We start from the raw sequence: 17280 nt of genomic DNA, 5'->3' as shown, positions 1-17280 counted from the left end.
CGGAGGAAGGCCGCCTCGGAAAGTCGGCTGTGGCCTGACCCCACAGCAAGGGAGTCGCCCTGAAGGGACACAGGAACAATCGGGGGACCCCGCGGGGCACGGCGGGAGGGAGGGGGACAGCGCCGGCCTCCTGTGGCGGTCAGCGTGGCCGGACGCCGCACGCGCGGGCGCGGGTCTCCTCCGCCGGCTCGTCAGTTGGCGACCCAGCACCTCTGGGACCCGGCCCCGCTGGCCGAGCGTGCCGCCGTGGGAACCCAGCCCCGCCGCCCCGGGCCGGGATCCCCGCGGCTGCGCGAGCGGGCGGCGCGGCGGTGCGATGCGGCGCGCGCAGCAGCACCTAGCGGAGGCCGCCCGAGGTGCGGCGGCGGTGCGCGTGCGCGCGCGCAAGCACGCGGCGCGGCGGCGCGCACGGCGGGCGGGGCGGCGCGGCGCGTGCGGGCGCTCGGGGCGCACACCGGCCGGCGGGCTGACGCGGGCGGGCCGGCTGAGGAGACTGAGGCGCCCGCGGAGCCGGGAGCGGGAATCGCGGGGAGCGCGAGCGGCCGAGGAGCCGGCGGAGACCGAGGAACGCGGCGCGGCGGCGCCAAGGCGGCCAAGCGCGGGAGCCGGGCCGCGGACCTGTGGGCGCGCGGTGCCGCCCGGCCCGGCCCCACCCGCGTCCGCGCCCCCGGCCCCGACCCCCGCGGCGCCCGGGCGGAGGAGCGCGGCCGCGAGGATGTCGGCGGGCGGCCGCGACGAGGAGCGGCGGAAGCTGGCCGACATCATCCACCACTGGAACGCCAACCGGCTGGACCTGTTCGAGATCAGCCAGCCCACCGAGGTGCGCGCGGCCGGCGCCGGCCTCCCCCCTCCTGAGCCTCCCCCTCCGCGGGCGCCCCCCTCCGGGGGACCCACGCCCCTCGGGGACTCCCGCCTCGGGCCGTCCCTGTCCCCAGGGCCCCCTGTCCGGCGCCCCGGGGTGGCCGCGCGGGCCGGCGCGGGTGGAGCGCGGTCACCTGTGCCCAGGGCCGCCGGGCGGGAGCCCTGGGCCGGGTGGATGTCCGGGGCCGGGGGCGGGATCTGGGTCCAGAGGTGGGGGTCGCGGGCCGGGAGCGGGGTCGCGGGCCAGGGTCGGGGTCTCGGGCCCAGTTGGGGGTCGCTGGCCGGGTCTGGGGTCGCAGGCCGGGGTCGGGGTCTCGGGCCTAGGGAGGGTCGCGGGCGGGGTGGGAGTCGTGGGCCGGGGGCGGGATCGCGGGCAGGGGGCGGTGTCGCGGGCTCGGCCGAGTCGCGGGCCTCTGGGTCCGGAGGCGGGGGTCGCGGGTCGGGGGCGGGGTCGCGGGCCGGGTCTGCGCGGGGGCCGCCCAGGGTCCTGCGGCGGGAGGAGGGCGTGGTCGGACGTTATTTCTTCCCGTCGCACCGCGGTCGCGGCCCGGGCTCGCGGCGCCCTGCCTGTGGGCCACACGGACCTTTGTCACTTGAGAGAGCATGTGACCGGCGGTGTTTTGCTTCAGTGGGTTTGGAAACTTGGGGGGGGTTGCCAGCCGCGAGAGTAAAGCAAATATCAGGAAAGTTGCTCTGATTGTGTGGATTCGCTGATAACGCGGCCGGGAATTGAACTCCAGTGGAAAAAAAGGGGCTTCTCCCATTCGTCGCCTGCAGCTCAGGTTGAAGGAGGAACGCCCCTCCCCCAGCGGGCTGGTCCGGCGTCCGCGGGCGGCGGGGCCCGGGGGTGGGGCGGGGTCCGCGCCGCCGGCAGTCGCCGGCCCGCCGCCCCCGGGCCGCCCCCCGCCCCGCCCCGTCCCGCGCAGCCGGCCGGGCGGCGGGGTGGCGCGCCCGGGGCGTCCTCGGAGAAAAGGAGGAAATCACACTTGCTGGGCTCTGGGACAATGGTCGTTTGTAGCAAAACTACTGAGAGTCCCAAGCAGTGTTTCAAAAAATGGGGCCGAGCCCCGTGCGTAGGGACAGGGGAGGCTGTGCGGGCGGAGGGCCCTGGGAGTCGCCTCCCGCGGGCTGCCCTTCGTCCCGCAGCCGCGGTCGCTGAGTGGAGTGGAGCGACGCGGCCGCGCGTCCCGCGGCGTAGGCGCCCTCTTAGGCCCGTGATGCGGCGGCGTGCGGCTTCGGTTGGTTTTCTCGGGTAGCTCAGCGTTACTGCGATTCGCTAAGATTCCAGCTCAGATTGGGCGCATTTAATATTCTCATGAAACTCGGTCCCTGTTCTTATCCTGAAACCCCAGTTTCTGTTTCTGGGTGCAGGGGTCGGCTACCTGTTTGAACCGAGTGGTGATCCCTGCGGCAGCAGGGGCGCCGTCCCTGGGCCTTCCCGGGTCAGCCCAGTCCGGGAGGGCCCGCCGCCTGCGCTCCGGCCAAGGGGGCTCGGGCGCGGGGGCGAGGGCGAGGGCACGGCCCGGGGAGTTGGGTCTTTTCCGGGCCTCCGTGGTGCCCGGAGGGGGCGGGGCAGGCCGGGCGGGAGCCCAGGCCCGCGCTCCCTGCCCCGCCCCCGCTCTGCGCGGCGGTGGAATCGTGTCCGTCCTGCTTTGGTGCGTCGTTGCTGTGGTCGGGGCACGGCCGCGCCGAGCTGTGGCGTCCGGGAGGCGGGGTGCACTGCGTGCATCTTCGACGTGCGGAGTTCGCACTGCGGCCGCGTAGTCAGGCCGTGGACCCGGGTCGGGGGCTGCCCCGTGACGGCCGGCGCTGGCGCGCAGGTGGCGTGGAGGCGGTGCTGGCTCCTGGGAGGTCGCGGCGCCGTCCCTCGGGCGACCTCAGCGACAGAGCCTTCTTTCGGGGGACGGGTCCGTTTTTCTTACCTCTGGTTCAAAAAATTCGGATGTAAAATACTATCCTGGCACATAGTTGTGTTGTTTTCTGTTTGAAGCGCGGTCTATTTATAATTGCTTTTGGAGATATTTCCCAAGTCTGGTTGGGAAAAGGAATTTTTTCAGTTTTGCGATAGACAATTCAGTTTACTCTTTAGGATTTTAAACTTTTATTTTAAAAAAATATATATTATTTATTTACGTTTGGAGAGAGGGAGGAAGGGAGAAACATGGATGTGCGGTTGCCTCTCGTGCGCCCCCTACTGGGGACCTGGCCCGCATCCCAGGCACGTGGTCTGACTGGGACTCGAACCCGCATAGGTTCTCAGGCCGGCGCTCAGTCCACTGAACCACGGCAGCTGGAGGTGAGTTAGTTTTGTTTTTGTTTTGTTTTTTTTTTAAGAAAAAAAAACAAACCCTAAATCATAACAAGTTATAGTTATTTGAGTTCATTAAGTTGTGTTCATTAAGCCGAGTTCATTAAGCAGCCACTTTCAACTTTGTTTTCTTGGACATGGGTAGTGGCTGAAGCGAAACCCCCAGTTGTTTGGAGACCCCCTTGCCCAGGTCCCCCCAGGCGAGGAGCTGCAGCCTGTGCGCCTGTGTCCTAACAAAGCAGAAGCTGAAGAGCTGCCGCTGAAAGTGGCGATTTTGTGTAGTGGTCTTCCCCCCTCCCGCTGTGCCTTTCCAGACGTGCTCTCCAAGGTTGTAGTAGAAGGCTTTTCACGATGAGATTAATTGTGGTTTTTAAGTGTCCATAGTTGTTGTTTTTGTAGCTCATTTGTTTTCTCATGTGTAGGTCACACTTTGTTATATTTTCTGGAGAACCTTTGCATAGTTGTTACTCAGGTTTTAGAAGTTAAGGTTTGCATTAAATGTGCTGTATCTTTCACTATGATGTAGGTAAACTCACGTTAATTCTCTAAGCCAATATGTCAAGGCCAACAGTTTTGTTTTTGCTTTATCTAAACTTGTCTGAAATTTTCTACCATCTTGATGAATTTTTGTTGTTTGACCATCACAGGTTATATTTCTTAGTTTTCGGCAAGAATGCCAGCACTGTGCTGGCCTTTGTTACGTTCAACAAATGTTGAGCAAATTTCCTGCAGAGTTTGACCTGCAGGAATAAAATGTAAGCCTTATATTTATGTACTTGGACAATCTTTTTGTATGTGTGTATGAGCGCGTAGTTGTGGTTTATTTTCTTTTGTTTGCTTTTTTGGCCAGGTTCAGTGACAGTACCTGTCATCAGATTTTATCATTCTGTTGATCATCTGTGATTGGTGGTTTTAGGCAGCCTTGATAACCACTGATAATTCTGTGGTTTTTCTTTCGGAAGATGATAGGCTTGACTTTTGGATTACATTCACTTTTTAAGAAAATCAGAATGTTTCAAAGTCAACCTATACGTTTGCCTTTTTTCCTTCACGTTGATATTTGGGTGTAAAAAGAGGGCTTCCAAAGAGAACACAGGTAAGACGCTGTCATTGCGCATGTTCCACCCCCTCCCTCACGTGGGTCCTAGATTCTTTTGGAGTTCCCAGTGAAGTTGATGGTGGGAGACTGATTTTAAACAGAACTATTGTCTTGATTATTGTGGAAAACTGTAACTCAATACAAACTGTAACTTAACACACACTTCTTAAAGCTGCTTAGCCGTGCCCTTTTCTTATTTTCAGTGCCGAGGCTCGCTTGCTTTCAGGGGGTTCCGACTGTTCACTATGGGAGGGTGCTTCTTGCCGGTCGTGGTGTCCCCTCCGCAGCAGTGGGCTCTGTGTGTCCCCTCTGCTGGAGCCCCTCGTCCGTCTGTGTCCCGTGTCCGTCCCCCATTGTGTATAAGGGCAAGAGCTGAGAGTCCTGTTTTTAAAAATACTTTGGTGTCTGTCATATGGTAGGTGTTGAAAAGCGTTTTGTGGGAAGAGTATGGAATGTTGCTTTCTTCGTGTATTGGCAGCGTGAGGTATGTGCTTTTGTAAAGCAGTGAAGTTGTGTTAGGCTGTTACATGTGGAAGGCTTTGTTTTCAAGTCTCGTTCTTTCATATAAAGGTCACAACAAATGTGAAAGCTATGCTGGGTAGGTGGTCGACCACTTCTCTTCGTGAGATGTTGTATTTTTTGTTGTTTCTTGAGTTCATTGCCTTCTCTTTTGCACTGATGGGAGAAATAACCTAGAATTTGTGTGGACGCCCACATGCGCACTCTATTCAAGGGGAGTATGTTGTCTTAATGCTTGATTAATCTTGAGAAGTAGTGTGGTGATTCATGCCCGTTCGGTGTGTGTGAAAACTGTCCTCTGGCCGGCCGGCCAGCAGAGGCGGGGTGGGAAGGTCTCGGGCCCAGTGGGAACCGTCACGTAACCTGCAGTCACGTCTGGGTTCCAGGCAGGGCAGAGGCGGCACCTGGGCTCGGCCACGCAGCTTTGCTGTGCTCGAAGCTGCTTCAAAACCAGCCGCTGTGTCATTCCGCGTGAGTGCTTCGGGAGGGCTGGTCTTCTGGTGATTAATGTGTGAGGAGATCCCTGCCGGTGGTGTGTTCTCAGTGTTTATAGGCGTATCTGTTCCTTTCTTCCTGTTTGTTTTTATCACTCAAGCCTCAGTGGTGGCTCTACCTTTAATTCCTGGAATAACTGGTTAAGGTTTTTATTTGTATGGGTGTGTGCTTGTGAGTCTGAGGTGAAGACCTTGCCTAACCTCTTTTAGTTATCTTAAATTTGCTATCTTCCTGCCAGTGAAAAATAGCTTTACTTAATGCCATTTATAGACAATGCAATGTAAACGTTGTAACTGCAGGCTTTTCTAGAACCATAAAACTTTGAATGTTGTTAATGGTAGAATAGCAGTAGTAGTAGTTTTTTCATGATCTTGAAAAAATATGAATCACAGAAGCTCAGGATATGGAACCAAATTGGTGGGAAGCTTAAGAAAAAAGGGCTTAAGGTTTTGTCCTTGAGGATTTAATTGAGCAATCGCAGTGTGTGAAGCATTAGTACTCGATGTGGGTTGCCGATTCTGGTGGCACAGGGTAATTTGTTTATAGATGGTGTTACCAGACTTGAACTCTGGCACGATGTCAGAAAATGCTAATAAACAATACAACACTTATTTTTATATAAACCTGTTTTCCTTTGTTATACATAAAATGGATATGCCCGTTCTGTGTAGGGAACATAAAACTAAACTGACCCCGTAATTGTAAGTTATCCTCACGTTGGCTAGCCACAGTGTTAGTTTCTGTCGGGAAGTCTGCCGTTTCTGGGAGGATGTGCGCCTGCATCTCGATGCCTGCAGCAGGGGCGGAAATCGGCGTGACCTGCGTGTACACTCGTAAGTGGGGTGATGGCCGGTGTGCCCAGCCCTGCAGACGCGCCCGCCGGCCCGCGTCTCCCGGCCTGTGGGCGGCTCCAGCAGCCTGGCCCGGCCGGGCGTCCACGGGGGCTCCCAGGCGGTGCCCTGCTGTGTAGCGTGGCCGCAGACAGGGGCGCCGTCTTTGTGCACGAGCTGCCCAGGCTACAGATGTGTGTCGTGGTTGAGGTTTTGTTCTTGCAACAATAAAAATACAACACTTCCTCATCTTTTGCATACTTGATTGACCAAAACCATTATAGTTTAATTTAGACAGCAGATGTATTTCATAAGGTGACAGTAAGCACACGTAGACGTAGACCATTTGTAGACCAGGAACGTGTTTTCCCGGGATAGGTTGATGTCTAAAGACGGGGACAACCCGACGTTTGGTACTTGCAGGCTGCAGATGTGAGTGAGCGAAATTACTTAGAGGAGCGGAGGTCGAAGAGTTTACAATGACTGGAAAACAGCTAACGTTTCCGTACTTTTACTCAAAAGAACTTTATGATAAATTAATGTTAAGGACAATTAAGGGGTTTTGCTTACCGAAAATGGGACGTGAGCTTGGGCTGCCCTCGTGTGCGCGGTCGTGTGTGTAGGTTCGGTGCGTGCGGCGTGGTTTGCGTCGCGGTTTGCGTCGCAGCGGCCGTCGTGACTGTGAGGGGGACGCTGCGGGACAGCCCTGCGAGGAGCAGATCTGCCGCGGTGGGAGGCGCGCCCTGGACTGGCCCCACCAGCGCCCTGCGTGAGCCGGACGGGCCGGCTCCGGCCGCGGTTCTTTCCGGGGCGGGCGGCCTGCGCCTCAGGGTCACTGGTGACGCTGGCGCCGGCGACGCGGGCGGGCGGACGGGACGAGGCCGTTCTCGCGGAGTCTCGGGCTCTTCCGCGTGTTTTTAAAACCACTCCCGCGGGCCGGGCGGAAGCGGAGTGGCAGGGGCGTCTCGCGCCGCCACCCTGCGCAGGGAGAGCCGCGTGGCCGCAGCTTCCCGGGGAGGCTCGTCTGGCTCCCCAAACCCCGCCGTTTTCTGCAGTAAAGGGGTGCCTGGCCCCGAAGTTGGGGCCCGGACAGAGGGCTCGCCGGGGGCTGCTGCGGCGGCGTTTTCATTGGTCGGAGCGGCTCGCTAGGCTGCTTCCAGTTGGAGTTCGAATTCGCTGTGGCTGGAGTTCCTACATGTTCTGTTGAAAGGAAAATCAGACTTCTTACAAATGTGAACCAGTTGCTCCTTCCAAAAACGTACTTTCTCTTTACCCTGTTCGCTAATGCTGTGCTCTCCAGGGTGACCTACTTACTGTTCTCTTGGTATTTCCTGATGTTTTACAGGAGAACCAATAAAGTTTCTGTGTTAGAATTTCTTTCTGTGCCACTGTTGCCAGTTTCGGTCCTGAGACTTGAGGTGGCGGGTGTCCCCTCTCGCCCCGAATCCAGGTCCCTGCCTCTCGTGGGCAGTGAAATGGAGCAGCGCTGCGACCCCCGTGGGCAGTGCGCTGATGTGTGAAAACCGGTGTGTGGGTGAAGTGCCTCAGTTCCCCACGCAGGCTTCGCACGAGGCGGCATAGTGGGGAGTTGTCTTTCAAACATGGGATTTTGGGGTGGATGGTGATGTTACTACCTGAATGAATTTCTCGGTGCTCCACACTTCTAGAAAGATGCTTGTAAACTACACCGTGATTTTACGTGACCTCTTTAATGGGCCCTTAGGTTATATCCCATTACATTTTTCATATGAATGAGTTTTTGCATCGGCAAAAACTTGGGGCGATTATTTTTAAGAGACACTGGTAATAGAAGTAAGAATCAGTTTTATGATGGTTTCCAGTTTGAGCCCAAGTGCTTTATTGTCATTTCTGGTACACATTCTCCTTTGGAAGATTCTTAACTGCCTTGCATTGTGTTACACTGAAGTCTGTTTGTCTGTCTTGTACTTCGGATGGCTTTCTACCCATGCGTGGTTTTGTGCCATCAAACACTGGCCATTTGAAAAATACTGTTTCAGCAATTTATATGGATTTTCAAATGTTTATATGTTTCTTTGAACAATACCAAAATGTTGCCTTGTTAATGTCCCCACTGATCTGAGAAATCTTAAGTATTGGGAGGCTCTCAGTGGTGGATGCAGGTTTTCAAAAATCGGACTCCCTGCCCGAGCTCAGATTTCCTCACTGGCAGCACTCGGTGGCACGGATTCGCTCCCTCGTTTCTGAGCAAGTGCTCGGACACCCAGGCCCGAGTGCCGCGGTCCATCCGTGGCTCCCTGAGGCCCGCGGCCGTGTCCGGGAAAAGCCGCTCGTCCGCTCCCAGCTCCGCAGGAGCTGCAGGCTTTGGGTGCAGCTGGGCTGCTTAGCCCTGACCCGGCCCCCGTGTAGCGTGGGAGCCGCTGGCCCCCGGGGATCCCAGGGTTCATGGGCTCCAGCTCGTGAGCTGCTGCCCAGGCTGTCTAGCGATGGGTTTTAAGAATTTGGGTTTGGGCTGATATAAAAAAATATTCTAAAGTCTATATTTTAATGATATTTTCCAACTAGGGCTCCAAGGTTAACGCAGGTTACATCTCACATTATGAGGAAAGGTGGGTTTCAATATATGTTGCTATTTTACTCCTTGTTACACCTGTTTCGGTTCTTTACGCGTCAGTGATAAGATGCAAGCGTTCTTCGTGTTTTGTCATTGGAGACTGCTGGTCTCAGCCCACGTGAAGCGGTGATCGGGAAGTTCTGTGGCTCCGACCGGCTCCAGGTGTGACCTGGGCCGCTCCTACTCGGGGGCCGGCTTCCAGTTCAGAGAACAAGGTGTCTGACGCCTCCCGGGTGACAGGGTGGGGGCGCCCCCGGGGCCGCATCCCCGGGCCCCTGCCTGTCCTTCCTGTGTCCCCTTCCCACTGCGCCCGCTGCGTCACGCCAGCTGTGGAGCCTCAGGATGCCCGCCTGCTGCTGGTTTTGGTTGAGCTTCCGCTCAGCTGCCTCGTATTCCCCGAGCGAAAGACGGGCAGGCACGCGCGAACGGACACCTGTGTGCCGAAACCTGCCGCAACACGGGAACGAACATATTACTTTATAAAATTCATGTGGTAAAAACGAATAATGTTGAGTTTGTGTGTAAGATTAGCAAACCTTAAGGTTAATTGAGCTACTCGATGGTAACTTGTTTTGTGCCAAACTGTGTTCTTAAATCACGGGTAGGAATAAGTTCATTTTGAATTTTTGGTGACTGTTTCTTGTTTAGATAGCATTACACATTACTTTGGTGATTTTAACCACTTAGTGAAATGTGTTTATTAATAAACATTGTTTTAACTTATCAGGGTGATAACCTACGGACAGGAAACCGCGACTGCCCAGGCAGTGGGTTTGTGCGGGGCCCCGCGGGTCGCCAGGCCGCAGCAGCCGACGGGGGGCGGGGCTGCCTGCAGCACCGTGGGCGGGGTTCCCGCCCTTTGTGTTTAGGACGTGGACTCTGTGAAATGTGTTTTTAATTCAAGTTTGGCAAAGGTGACCTTGTTGAGTTCGTGGTACAGTTAATATGTTTTATGCCAAACTCGATTTCAGTTTTAAAACATTTTTATTATTACCCTTAAGAAGTTGTGACTTTGGGGGAGTGTCAAGGACAATGAAATAAAGACCCGTGAGTCTGGGGCCCTGGCGGGGCGGCTCGGCCGGTGGGAGCGCCGCCCTGGTGCGCCACGGAGGCGGGCATCACGCTCATCGGGCGCGCTCAGGGCGCACGGGGGTCGCCCGTGCGCACATCAGTCCGTGGGACAGCAAGTCCGTGTTTTTCTCTCTCTCTCGAATCACTTAAAAAATATTAAAAAGCCGGTAAACCTGGGAAAGCATTAAAAACATTTATGATGTGATGTTTACTTCCCTGTAGCAACAGTATACACTTAAAAACTTATTTTTTCTATTGTGACCATAATATGCTTATTTTAGAATATTTGGGAAATGCTTGAAATGTGCATATATATTTAGTTGTGTCTGATTATTAAGTATTTGTGCTTTTAGTCATTACTGAATTGTGGTTCTTAACTAGCCTTGTGTCTGTCAGGAGTTCAGTTTTTAAAAGCTACTTAAGTTATTCTGGTAATTGTCACACTTAATGCTGGGCTGGCCAAAAAGTCCATCACATGTTTTCTCCTATAAAATAAAAGACATGCTTTTCATTTCCACCAATAACTTCATTGATTTGAACATTTTGAGTACGTTGTCTGTCTCCCACTATCGGCTTCCAGTGGGTAGAGGCCGAGATGCTGCTAAGCATCTTCCAACGCATAAGACAGCCCCATAGTGAAGGATTATTTGGCCAAAACATCAATAGCACTACGAAATTCCACAGACTACTTTTGACACATTCTATCAGTCACAGCACCTTCCCCATACACTGTACAAAACTTTTGTTGTATTTTAGTTGTGTTGTTACCTTCTTGAAATAATAAAGCATAATACACCAAGAATGTCGCATATTTCCTTTCATCTTCAGTATTAAAATGGCTGTGCAAAAATTCATCAACTTTGATTTTTTTTAAACACATGCTGAGATGACAGCTATCATAACACAATCTAACAAAATTGTTTAGAATGAAGTTAAAGACAATGAAGCGCTACCGGAGCCACCTAGGCAAAAACTGGAAGGGACTCTGGCCGACCCCAGCTTTGCAATGGCGCTGCCGCCGGCAATCGGCGTCCGCGCTTTGCGTGGGTCGTCTCTCGGTTTTCCGGGCGGTCCCGCGAGGTTTGCTGCTCCCGCCGCTCTCAGCTGCAGGCGGTTGTGGACCAAGGAGCCCGGGCGCGGGGAGCTCGGTGACTTGCTCGAGGAGGGCGCACAGGGCGGAGCTGCCCTGGGAGCCCAACTGGCCTGGCAGCTCCTTCCTGAGCCTCTGTTCGTAGAATTCAAACTGTGAGGTCGCTGCAGTGAAAGCCGTGTGTGGATGTTTCATGTGAAAATAATTTATAGAGTGACGGAGAGTGTAATTTTCAGGAAGAGCCACAGGCCTGTAGGATTAATGGAAAGTGTTCAGTTATGCTTATGTCGCATGTGAAGTGCGTACGTGCAGAGTTCTCGTGTACAAATGTGTACACAAATGTGTTGATGCCTGTCGTGACTTTGTAGAGCCCTGTTGTGGCACCTTCATCTTCCATCCTCGAGAGGATGATTCTGTGCTTTGTATCAGCGCGGTGCAGGCCGCGCTCCTTCCTGCCGTGCGCCTGGCACGCACAGGACGCAGGGGGAATGGGGGTCTCGGGACACGCGGGCGCTTCCCCGACGGCGCCCCGGTGCCCGGAGGGGAGGTGGGCAGGCCCCACCCGCTGTGGCCCGACCCCTCTGTGCGGGCAGGGCCGTGGCTCTGAGCCTTGGGTGCCCCGCTGGCGTCCGCCCGCACTGTCTCCTCGTGTCCCTTCTCCTCTCGCCATGGGTCCCCTCAGGGCCACCCTCCGTGTCTTTCCTGGGGCTGTTGCCTCTGCCCTTTAAATTCATCAAACTCAACCCGTTCGTTCTTACTCCCTCCAGGGCTGCTCATGTAATTTCACGATGTCTTTTTCTGTATTAGCCTTGCTCTCGCCCCGCCCCCCCGCCCGTGACGTTTGGATTTCTCCCGGTGATTGCCAGTTGTTACTAACAGTTCCATATCTGTTGAGCAGGATTTGCCATTCTCGACCTAAAAGGGGATTTGTCAAACACAGTACAGACCCTTTTCAGGTCACATGTCTGTGTTTTCTGTCCTTGTGAAAAACAGGGACGCACGGGGCAGGTGTCCGGGGGGCAGAAGGATCGGGGGCCCGACCTGGGGCTGCGGAGCCACACGTGGGCAGATGCACGTCGGCGGCGACAGGAAGCTGAGCGCAGGCGCTGGGCCGTACGTGATGGTCGGGGCGCAGCTCCCGCCTGCGCCTGGGCTCCCCTTTGCCCGCAGCGCGACATGGCACTCGCCTGTGCACCCCTGTGGCTCGCACTCTCGCAGGAAATGCAGCTGAACTTGGAAAAATCGCCATTTCACCGAGTGGCACCCGCACTGCCACATGCTGCGTGTTTGTGACGTGCGCAGCACCTGTGCGCGTTTGTGACACTCTGTCTTTAGTGTGTGATTGGTCTTAGCAGCTTGGTTCTTGGGAAATGGTGATTTTATGTTAAATACAGTGATAATTATTGTTTGCTTCTATGAACTTCTGCCCGTGAGCGAAAAATGTTATAGATAGTTTTGGACCCAAGTCATGGGCTCAGTGGTATGCGAACTTGATTCTGTTGCATATTTGGTTTTGTGTGTTTGTCTTTGAGTGGCTCTGCCCTGTTGAAACTGTTGACATTGAGGCGTTTCTCTTGGCTTTGTCTCCGGCCAGCGCAGCGTCTGTTCACGTGCTGGTGTTTACTGAGCGTGGGGTGCACGTCAGCCTCTGGGGGCCTGGGCCTGTGGCGGCCACAGGACTCGGCAGCCTGGGCCTTGCGGAGGGAAGGAGACGGCCTCGCGCGGCTGCGCCCGGCCTGTGGAGGAGCAGCGCGTGGTGGTGGCAAGCAGCTGCCTGCGTGTGGGGCTGGGGTTGAGTGCTGGCGCTGCCTCTCTGTCCCTGTGACCAGTGTCACCCGTGGGGGAGTCACCTGCCGCGCGCCGGTCCCTGTGTAAGTACGGAGTCTGCAGAACTTGATGACCACGTGGTGCTTCTCTCCAACAGCTCCGTCCTCGTAGGCGAGGTCGACGGCACAGTGGAGGTCCTGGGGCAGGACTGTGAGTGGGTGGCAGGGATTGGCTGTCGGCATGGCCCTGCGGATGGCCAGGAGCTCCTGTGTGGGTAAGGAGGGTCCTGGTGGAGCGCGTGTTCCTTCAGCACAGGAGCAGCTGCCGTCCCCTGGTGCAGGGGGAGCGACGGAGGCGCCTGCGGGGCTGCCCAGCAGCGGGAGGCAGGCACCCGTGAGCGCTGGGCCACGTGAGTGCCGGGAGGGGCAGGCGAGGGTGCACTCTGGGAGGTGTGTGTTCTGGACGCCCAGGGGTCTGTAGGAAACCGCAGGAGAAAAGGCGGAGAGCTCGCTCGGACACGCTCGGGGTGGTTGGGTTTGCGCCTGTGCCTGTGAGCGCGGAGGCGCGTCTGGGACCGCAGGTCGCCCTGCTCCTGATAGTCCCGGCTCCTCCCCATGTGTGGAGGGTTGGTCCTTGCCTTGTGGCATCAGGTGGGCCGGTGACACGTGCCACCCTGAGCAGCAGCCCCAAGCCCCGTTCCAGAGCTCTTCCCTCTCCCACAAGCCACACGTCCCAGGCCGCAGCCGACACGCCCGCCTTTGGTACCAGAGTGGAGAAGACTGGAACAGAGTCCCAGCTGCCACCGAGCGAGATTTTATCAGGAGAAAGAAAGGAAACTGTGTTGTGAGCCCTTGAGGCCCCGGGCTCATTTGTTTTGCAGCACAGTCTGGTGACGGAGGCAGTGTGTCTGCGCGTACAGGCGTGTAGGCCCAGCGAAGAAGGTTCCAGATGAGGGTCGAGCAAGAGCGCCCTGGCGTTGGTCTGGGGTGTGGAGGAGAGCGGGCCGGAGTGGCAGGAGCAGCTCAGGCGGGAGGAGAAGGTGCGTGAGTGGTAGGGGCACCTGGGGTTGTGCTCGGCCGCGCAGGTAGGTGAGGTGCTCCGAGGCCAGGAGCTAAGGAAGACTGGAAGAGGCAGGCTAGATGTGGGTGGGGAGGTAGAAATCTGTCTTGGACATGTCCTGAGTTTCCCGGTAGAAGTTTTCAACAGTCAGCGCAGAGGATGGGGCAGAGGGCGCAGGGCGGCTGCAGGAGGCGGCTGGCGGCAAGGACCGGGCGGGCGGTCCGGCGGGGGAGGGAGGCTTATCGAGAGGGGGAGCGCCCTGCAGAACTGCCCCCGGACACCGTCTAACTCCCTCCGTTCCTGCCACTCCCGGGCCCAGCCCTGCCGCCCGCAGAGCTGCTCCCCTGAGGTGGCCGCGGCTTTCTCTTGGCCCGCTCCTTGCGGGGCCACCAGGGCCCTGCCGGCGTCCTTCGCCGCCGCGCTCTTAGTCTGTGCTCCTCGGTCCTGCTCTCCCTCGCAGGCACCAGCTTGCTCGTCTCTCTTGGCAGTGTTAAGTATTTTAATGTTGGAGTCGATCTTCAGTTTTTCCTAAAGGGGCCTGTAATTAAGTGTGGGACCGTTGTCCTGAGGTCAGGGAGGCAGATGGACGCTGACTGTAGCTGACATCGTAGGCGTGCCAAACAGTTACTGACGTCGAACTGAGCACGGCCATTCAGGTACGGAACCGCTGCTGCCGCGCCCGGGTCCCAGGCGCTCTGCCGGAGGGAGGAGGGGGGGCCGGCTTTCCCGGCAGCTGCTTCTCACCGCCACCCTCTTCCGCCTTCTCTGCCTTGCCAGGACGTCTGCCCTGGCTCTTAGCACGGTGCAGAGCCCGCGCTGCCCACCTCTGGACCAGGAGGCCCAGGGGATGGAGGGCGTGCCTTTCCGGCCAGCTTGGCAGCGACGCGCAGAGAAGGCCTCGGGCGAGGCCGGCTCTGTCCAGCTCTCCGCCGCGGCGCCTTCAGCGGTCCCCAGGGATGCCTCTCGCCGTGGCCCAGGCATGCAGGCCTGGCGAACAGAGCGAGCACGCTGTTGGATTTCGGAGGCCAGCCTTGGAGAAGAGGAATTTGGGAAATGAGACAGAGAGCAGCCACATGGGACAGGAAAGGGGGAGGGGGCGGGGGCCGGGAGGCGCCCTTGGGCAGGTGGCTCAGGTGAGGTGTGTTCAGGGCGCCAGCCTCTCTCAGATGAGCCAGGTGGAAACACTGGCCTCTGCGTCAGGAAGCGACCGGACTCCTCGTTTCCAGGCCGTCTGTCCTCGGGGTCGCGCCCGTCTTTCCCGGCTTCCCGCCCCCAGGGCCCGGGGCTGCCCGCCACTCTTTGAGGCCCTGCGCCCTCCTCGTGCCCTTCTGGGAGGCTGCGGTCGCCAGAGGGGGCCCGCTTCCAGCAAGGGCGCGGGGGCGCTTGGTGCAGGGGAGCCGCTTCACGCCCAAGGCTGAAGGGACGCGCCGTGGCCGCCCCAGCATGTTGCCAGGCGCTGGGGCTCGGGCGTGACACTGGCACCCCTGAGGACAACGGCCAGCCCGAGCCATGCTGTCTACGCTTTGGGTCCTGCCGGGGGTGGGGGGGGGATGAGGGCGCAGTCGGTGGCTGACGAGGGCGTGTGGCGAGAGGCTGAGGCTGTCGGTCTGTGTGCGTGCACGTGGCGGCGTGCGTGCCTTTGACGCGGTCTGTGCGAGGCTTCGGAAGCGTGGCCCTACCCGGCTGGGCCTGTGTGTGTTTTCTTACCTTAAAGCAAAGTTTTATTACCTACGTTGAGTTCATTGCAGATAGAAATGACTGGACGGCCTGTTGTGGAAACACGGAGGTCTGTCCTCAGAACGTGCCGCCGCCTCTCGCCGGGCGCGGTGCCCCTCGTCTGGCCCGTGGTTATGCCCGCGGCCTCGCGTCCGTCGTCTGTGACCCGTGTCCTCCTCTCGGGCCTCGCGTCTTGCCTCAGCTCCTTCCGGCAGCTCCGCCTTCAGAAACGTCCCTGTCCGGCCGCGTCTCGGCTTCCCGCCGCGGGCTGCCCGCTGAGCCGGGCGCCTCACCTGGGCTGTCCGTGACCTCTGCCTGAGCCATTCCTCTCCCTGCCCGTTGCCTTCGCCCCCCAACAGCCTGTTTCTCACACAGAGACGTGCTTCTCCACCTTAAGTCAAATAGAATCATTTTCCTGCGTAAGCTCCAGTGGCTTTGGCTTTTATTTTACTCAGAGTGTGCCTTGGCCTGCAAAGCCCAGTGGGACGCCCTTTTCCCAGACAGTCGGATGCCGCTTCCCCCGCCCTCCTGCCCGGGCCGCAGGGCCCGCTGGGTCTCGGAGGTGCCCCCCCGCCGGCCCTCTTGGCCTGGGGTCGCCCCGCTTGCCGCCCGTCCCCGGGAAGGCTCTTTCCCTGTAGTTAGGGCTGTACTCAAGGACCCCCGCCACTCCCAGGCCTCAGTCACTGGGGACCCCTGCTCGTCACCTCTTGTGCGCCACCTCCGTCCTTCCTGGCTGTCTCCCCTGCTCGAGTGTCCGCTCCGTGAGAACAGGCCCTGTTCTGCTCGGTCTTGCCCCACTGCGTGGCGTTGGGCGGAGGGGTGATGGGGGACGGTGGGGGTGGTGACGGGGGCGGTGCTGGTGGCGGCGGTGGGGTGACAGGGGTAAAGAGGGTCTGTCCCCGAGGCTTGATGTCTGCGCTGAGCCGTCTTCGGCTGCTCGATTACAGTTTTTGTGCATTCTTGAAATACTTATTATAGGTAATTCCCGTATTCCTGAATGTCTGAATTTTTAATACAGTTCCAAAGCATTACTAGGAAGTGAGCTTTATCTTTGAACTGACCTGCGTCCCAGCTTTGGAAATCCAACCTGTGTGTTGGTTTTTGTTTTTTACTCCCTTGTGGACGGACAATTTCCTCTCTTTCCTTCCTTTCCGTTTCTTGAGAATTGCTACTGGAGAAATGGAGAGGACCTTTGTCCTCAAGAGCCCCGATGCGTCTCCAGGAGCCCCGTCGCTCCCCCAGCCTGTGTCCTCGGGGGGTCCTTGGCTGTGGGCGGGGCCCAGGGGAACCAGCCCCCCGGTTGCAGCCCTGCAGCCTGGCTGTGTTGCCCTCGCTCCCCAGGGCCCCCAGGTCAGCAGGGAGGCCGGGGTCTGCGTGCCTGTCAGTGGGGGAGGCCCAGAGAGGGGGGGTGGTCAGTCCGGGGAGCTGAGGGGTTGTCTGCCCCACCCCCGCTTCCTCCCGCTCAAGAACTCCCCCCACCTGGACGCTGGTAAGTCAGTAATAGTTGACGTGTGTCACCCGTCGGGGGGTATCCTGTTGTCCAGACGGATCCCGACGCTCCTCTCCAGGCGGCCAGGCCGTCTGTGAGTTTCCACGGTTATGGATGTGGATTTGACGAGCACCTCTGTCCACGTGCCCTCTGTGCTGGTGACGAGCTTCAGGACGGGCCCTGGGATGGTGGCTCCTGGGTCACAGGCCGAGCACAGACGTCAGCCCCCAGCTCTGCCGGGCGGTCGTGCGGTGGTCGCCCCGCTCCCGTCGCAGACCCCGCTTTCCCCGGCCACTGGAGCCGGGCCTTTGTACGAGCTGCGATACGTGGACTGACAACTGCTTACGTTATTACCCTGATTCCAGCGTGTGAACATGCTTCTT

The 17280-nt window shown here is 57.9% G+C and overlaps 1 protein-coding gene across 7 annotated transcripts in view; it reads left to right on the top strand.

The window, feature by feature from the left end:
• Window positions 1–423: 423 nt before the first annotated feature.
• Window positions 424–17280, top strand: part of AFDN (afadin, adherens junction formation factor) — a 104879-nt gene continuing 88022 nt past the window's right edge. For all 7 annotated transcript variants that reach the window (XM_054595291.1, XM_054595289.1, XM_054595282.1 and 4 more), the window contains exon 1: window positions 424–820. In XM_054595291.1, coding sequence (XP_054451266.1) covers window positions 716–820 — 105 coding nt within the window. In that variant the 5' untranslated portion in view covers window positions 424–715. The remainder of the gene's footprint in view (window positions 821–17280) is intronic.

The sequence above is a fragment of the Pteronotus mesoamericanus genome, unplaced genomic scaffold (genome assembly GCF_021234165.1).
Source record: "Pteronotus mesoamericanus isolate MK-2021 breed Mesoamerican mustached bat unplaced genomic scaffold, CSHL_Meso_final contig_134, whole genome shotgun sequence".
Lineage (NCBI taxonomy): Eukaryota > Metazoa > Chordata > Mammalia > Chiroptera > Mormoopidae > Pteronotus > Pteronotus mesoamericanus.
This window is presented reverse-complemented; position numbering and strand designations above follow the sequence as displayed.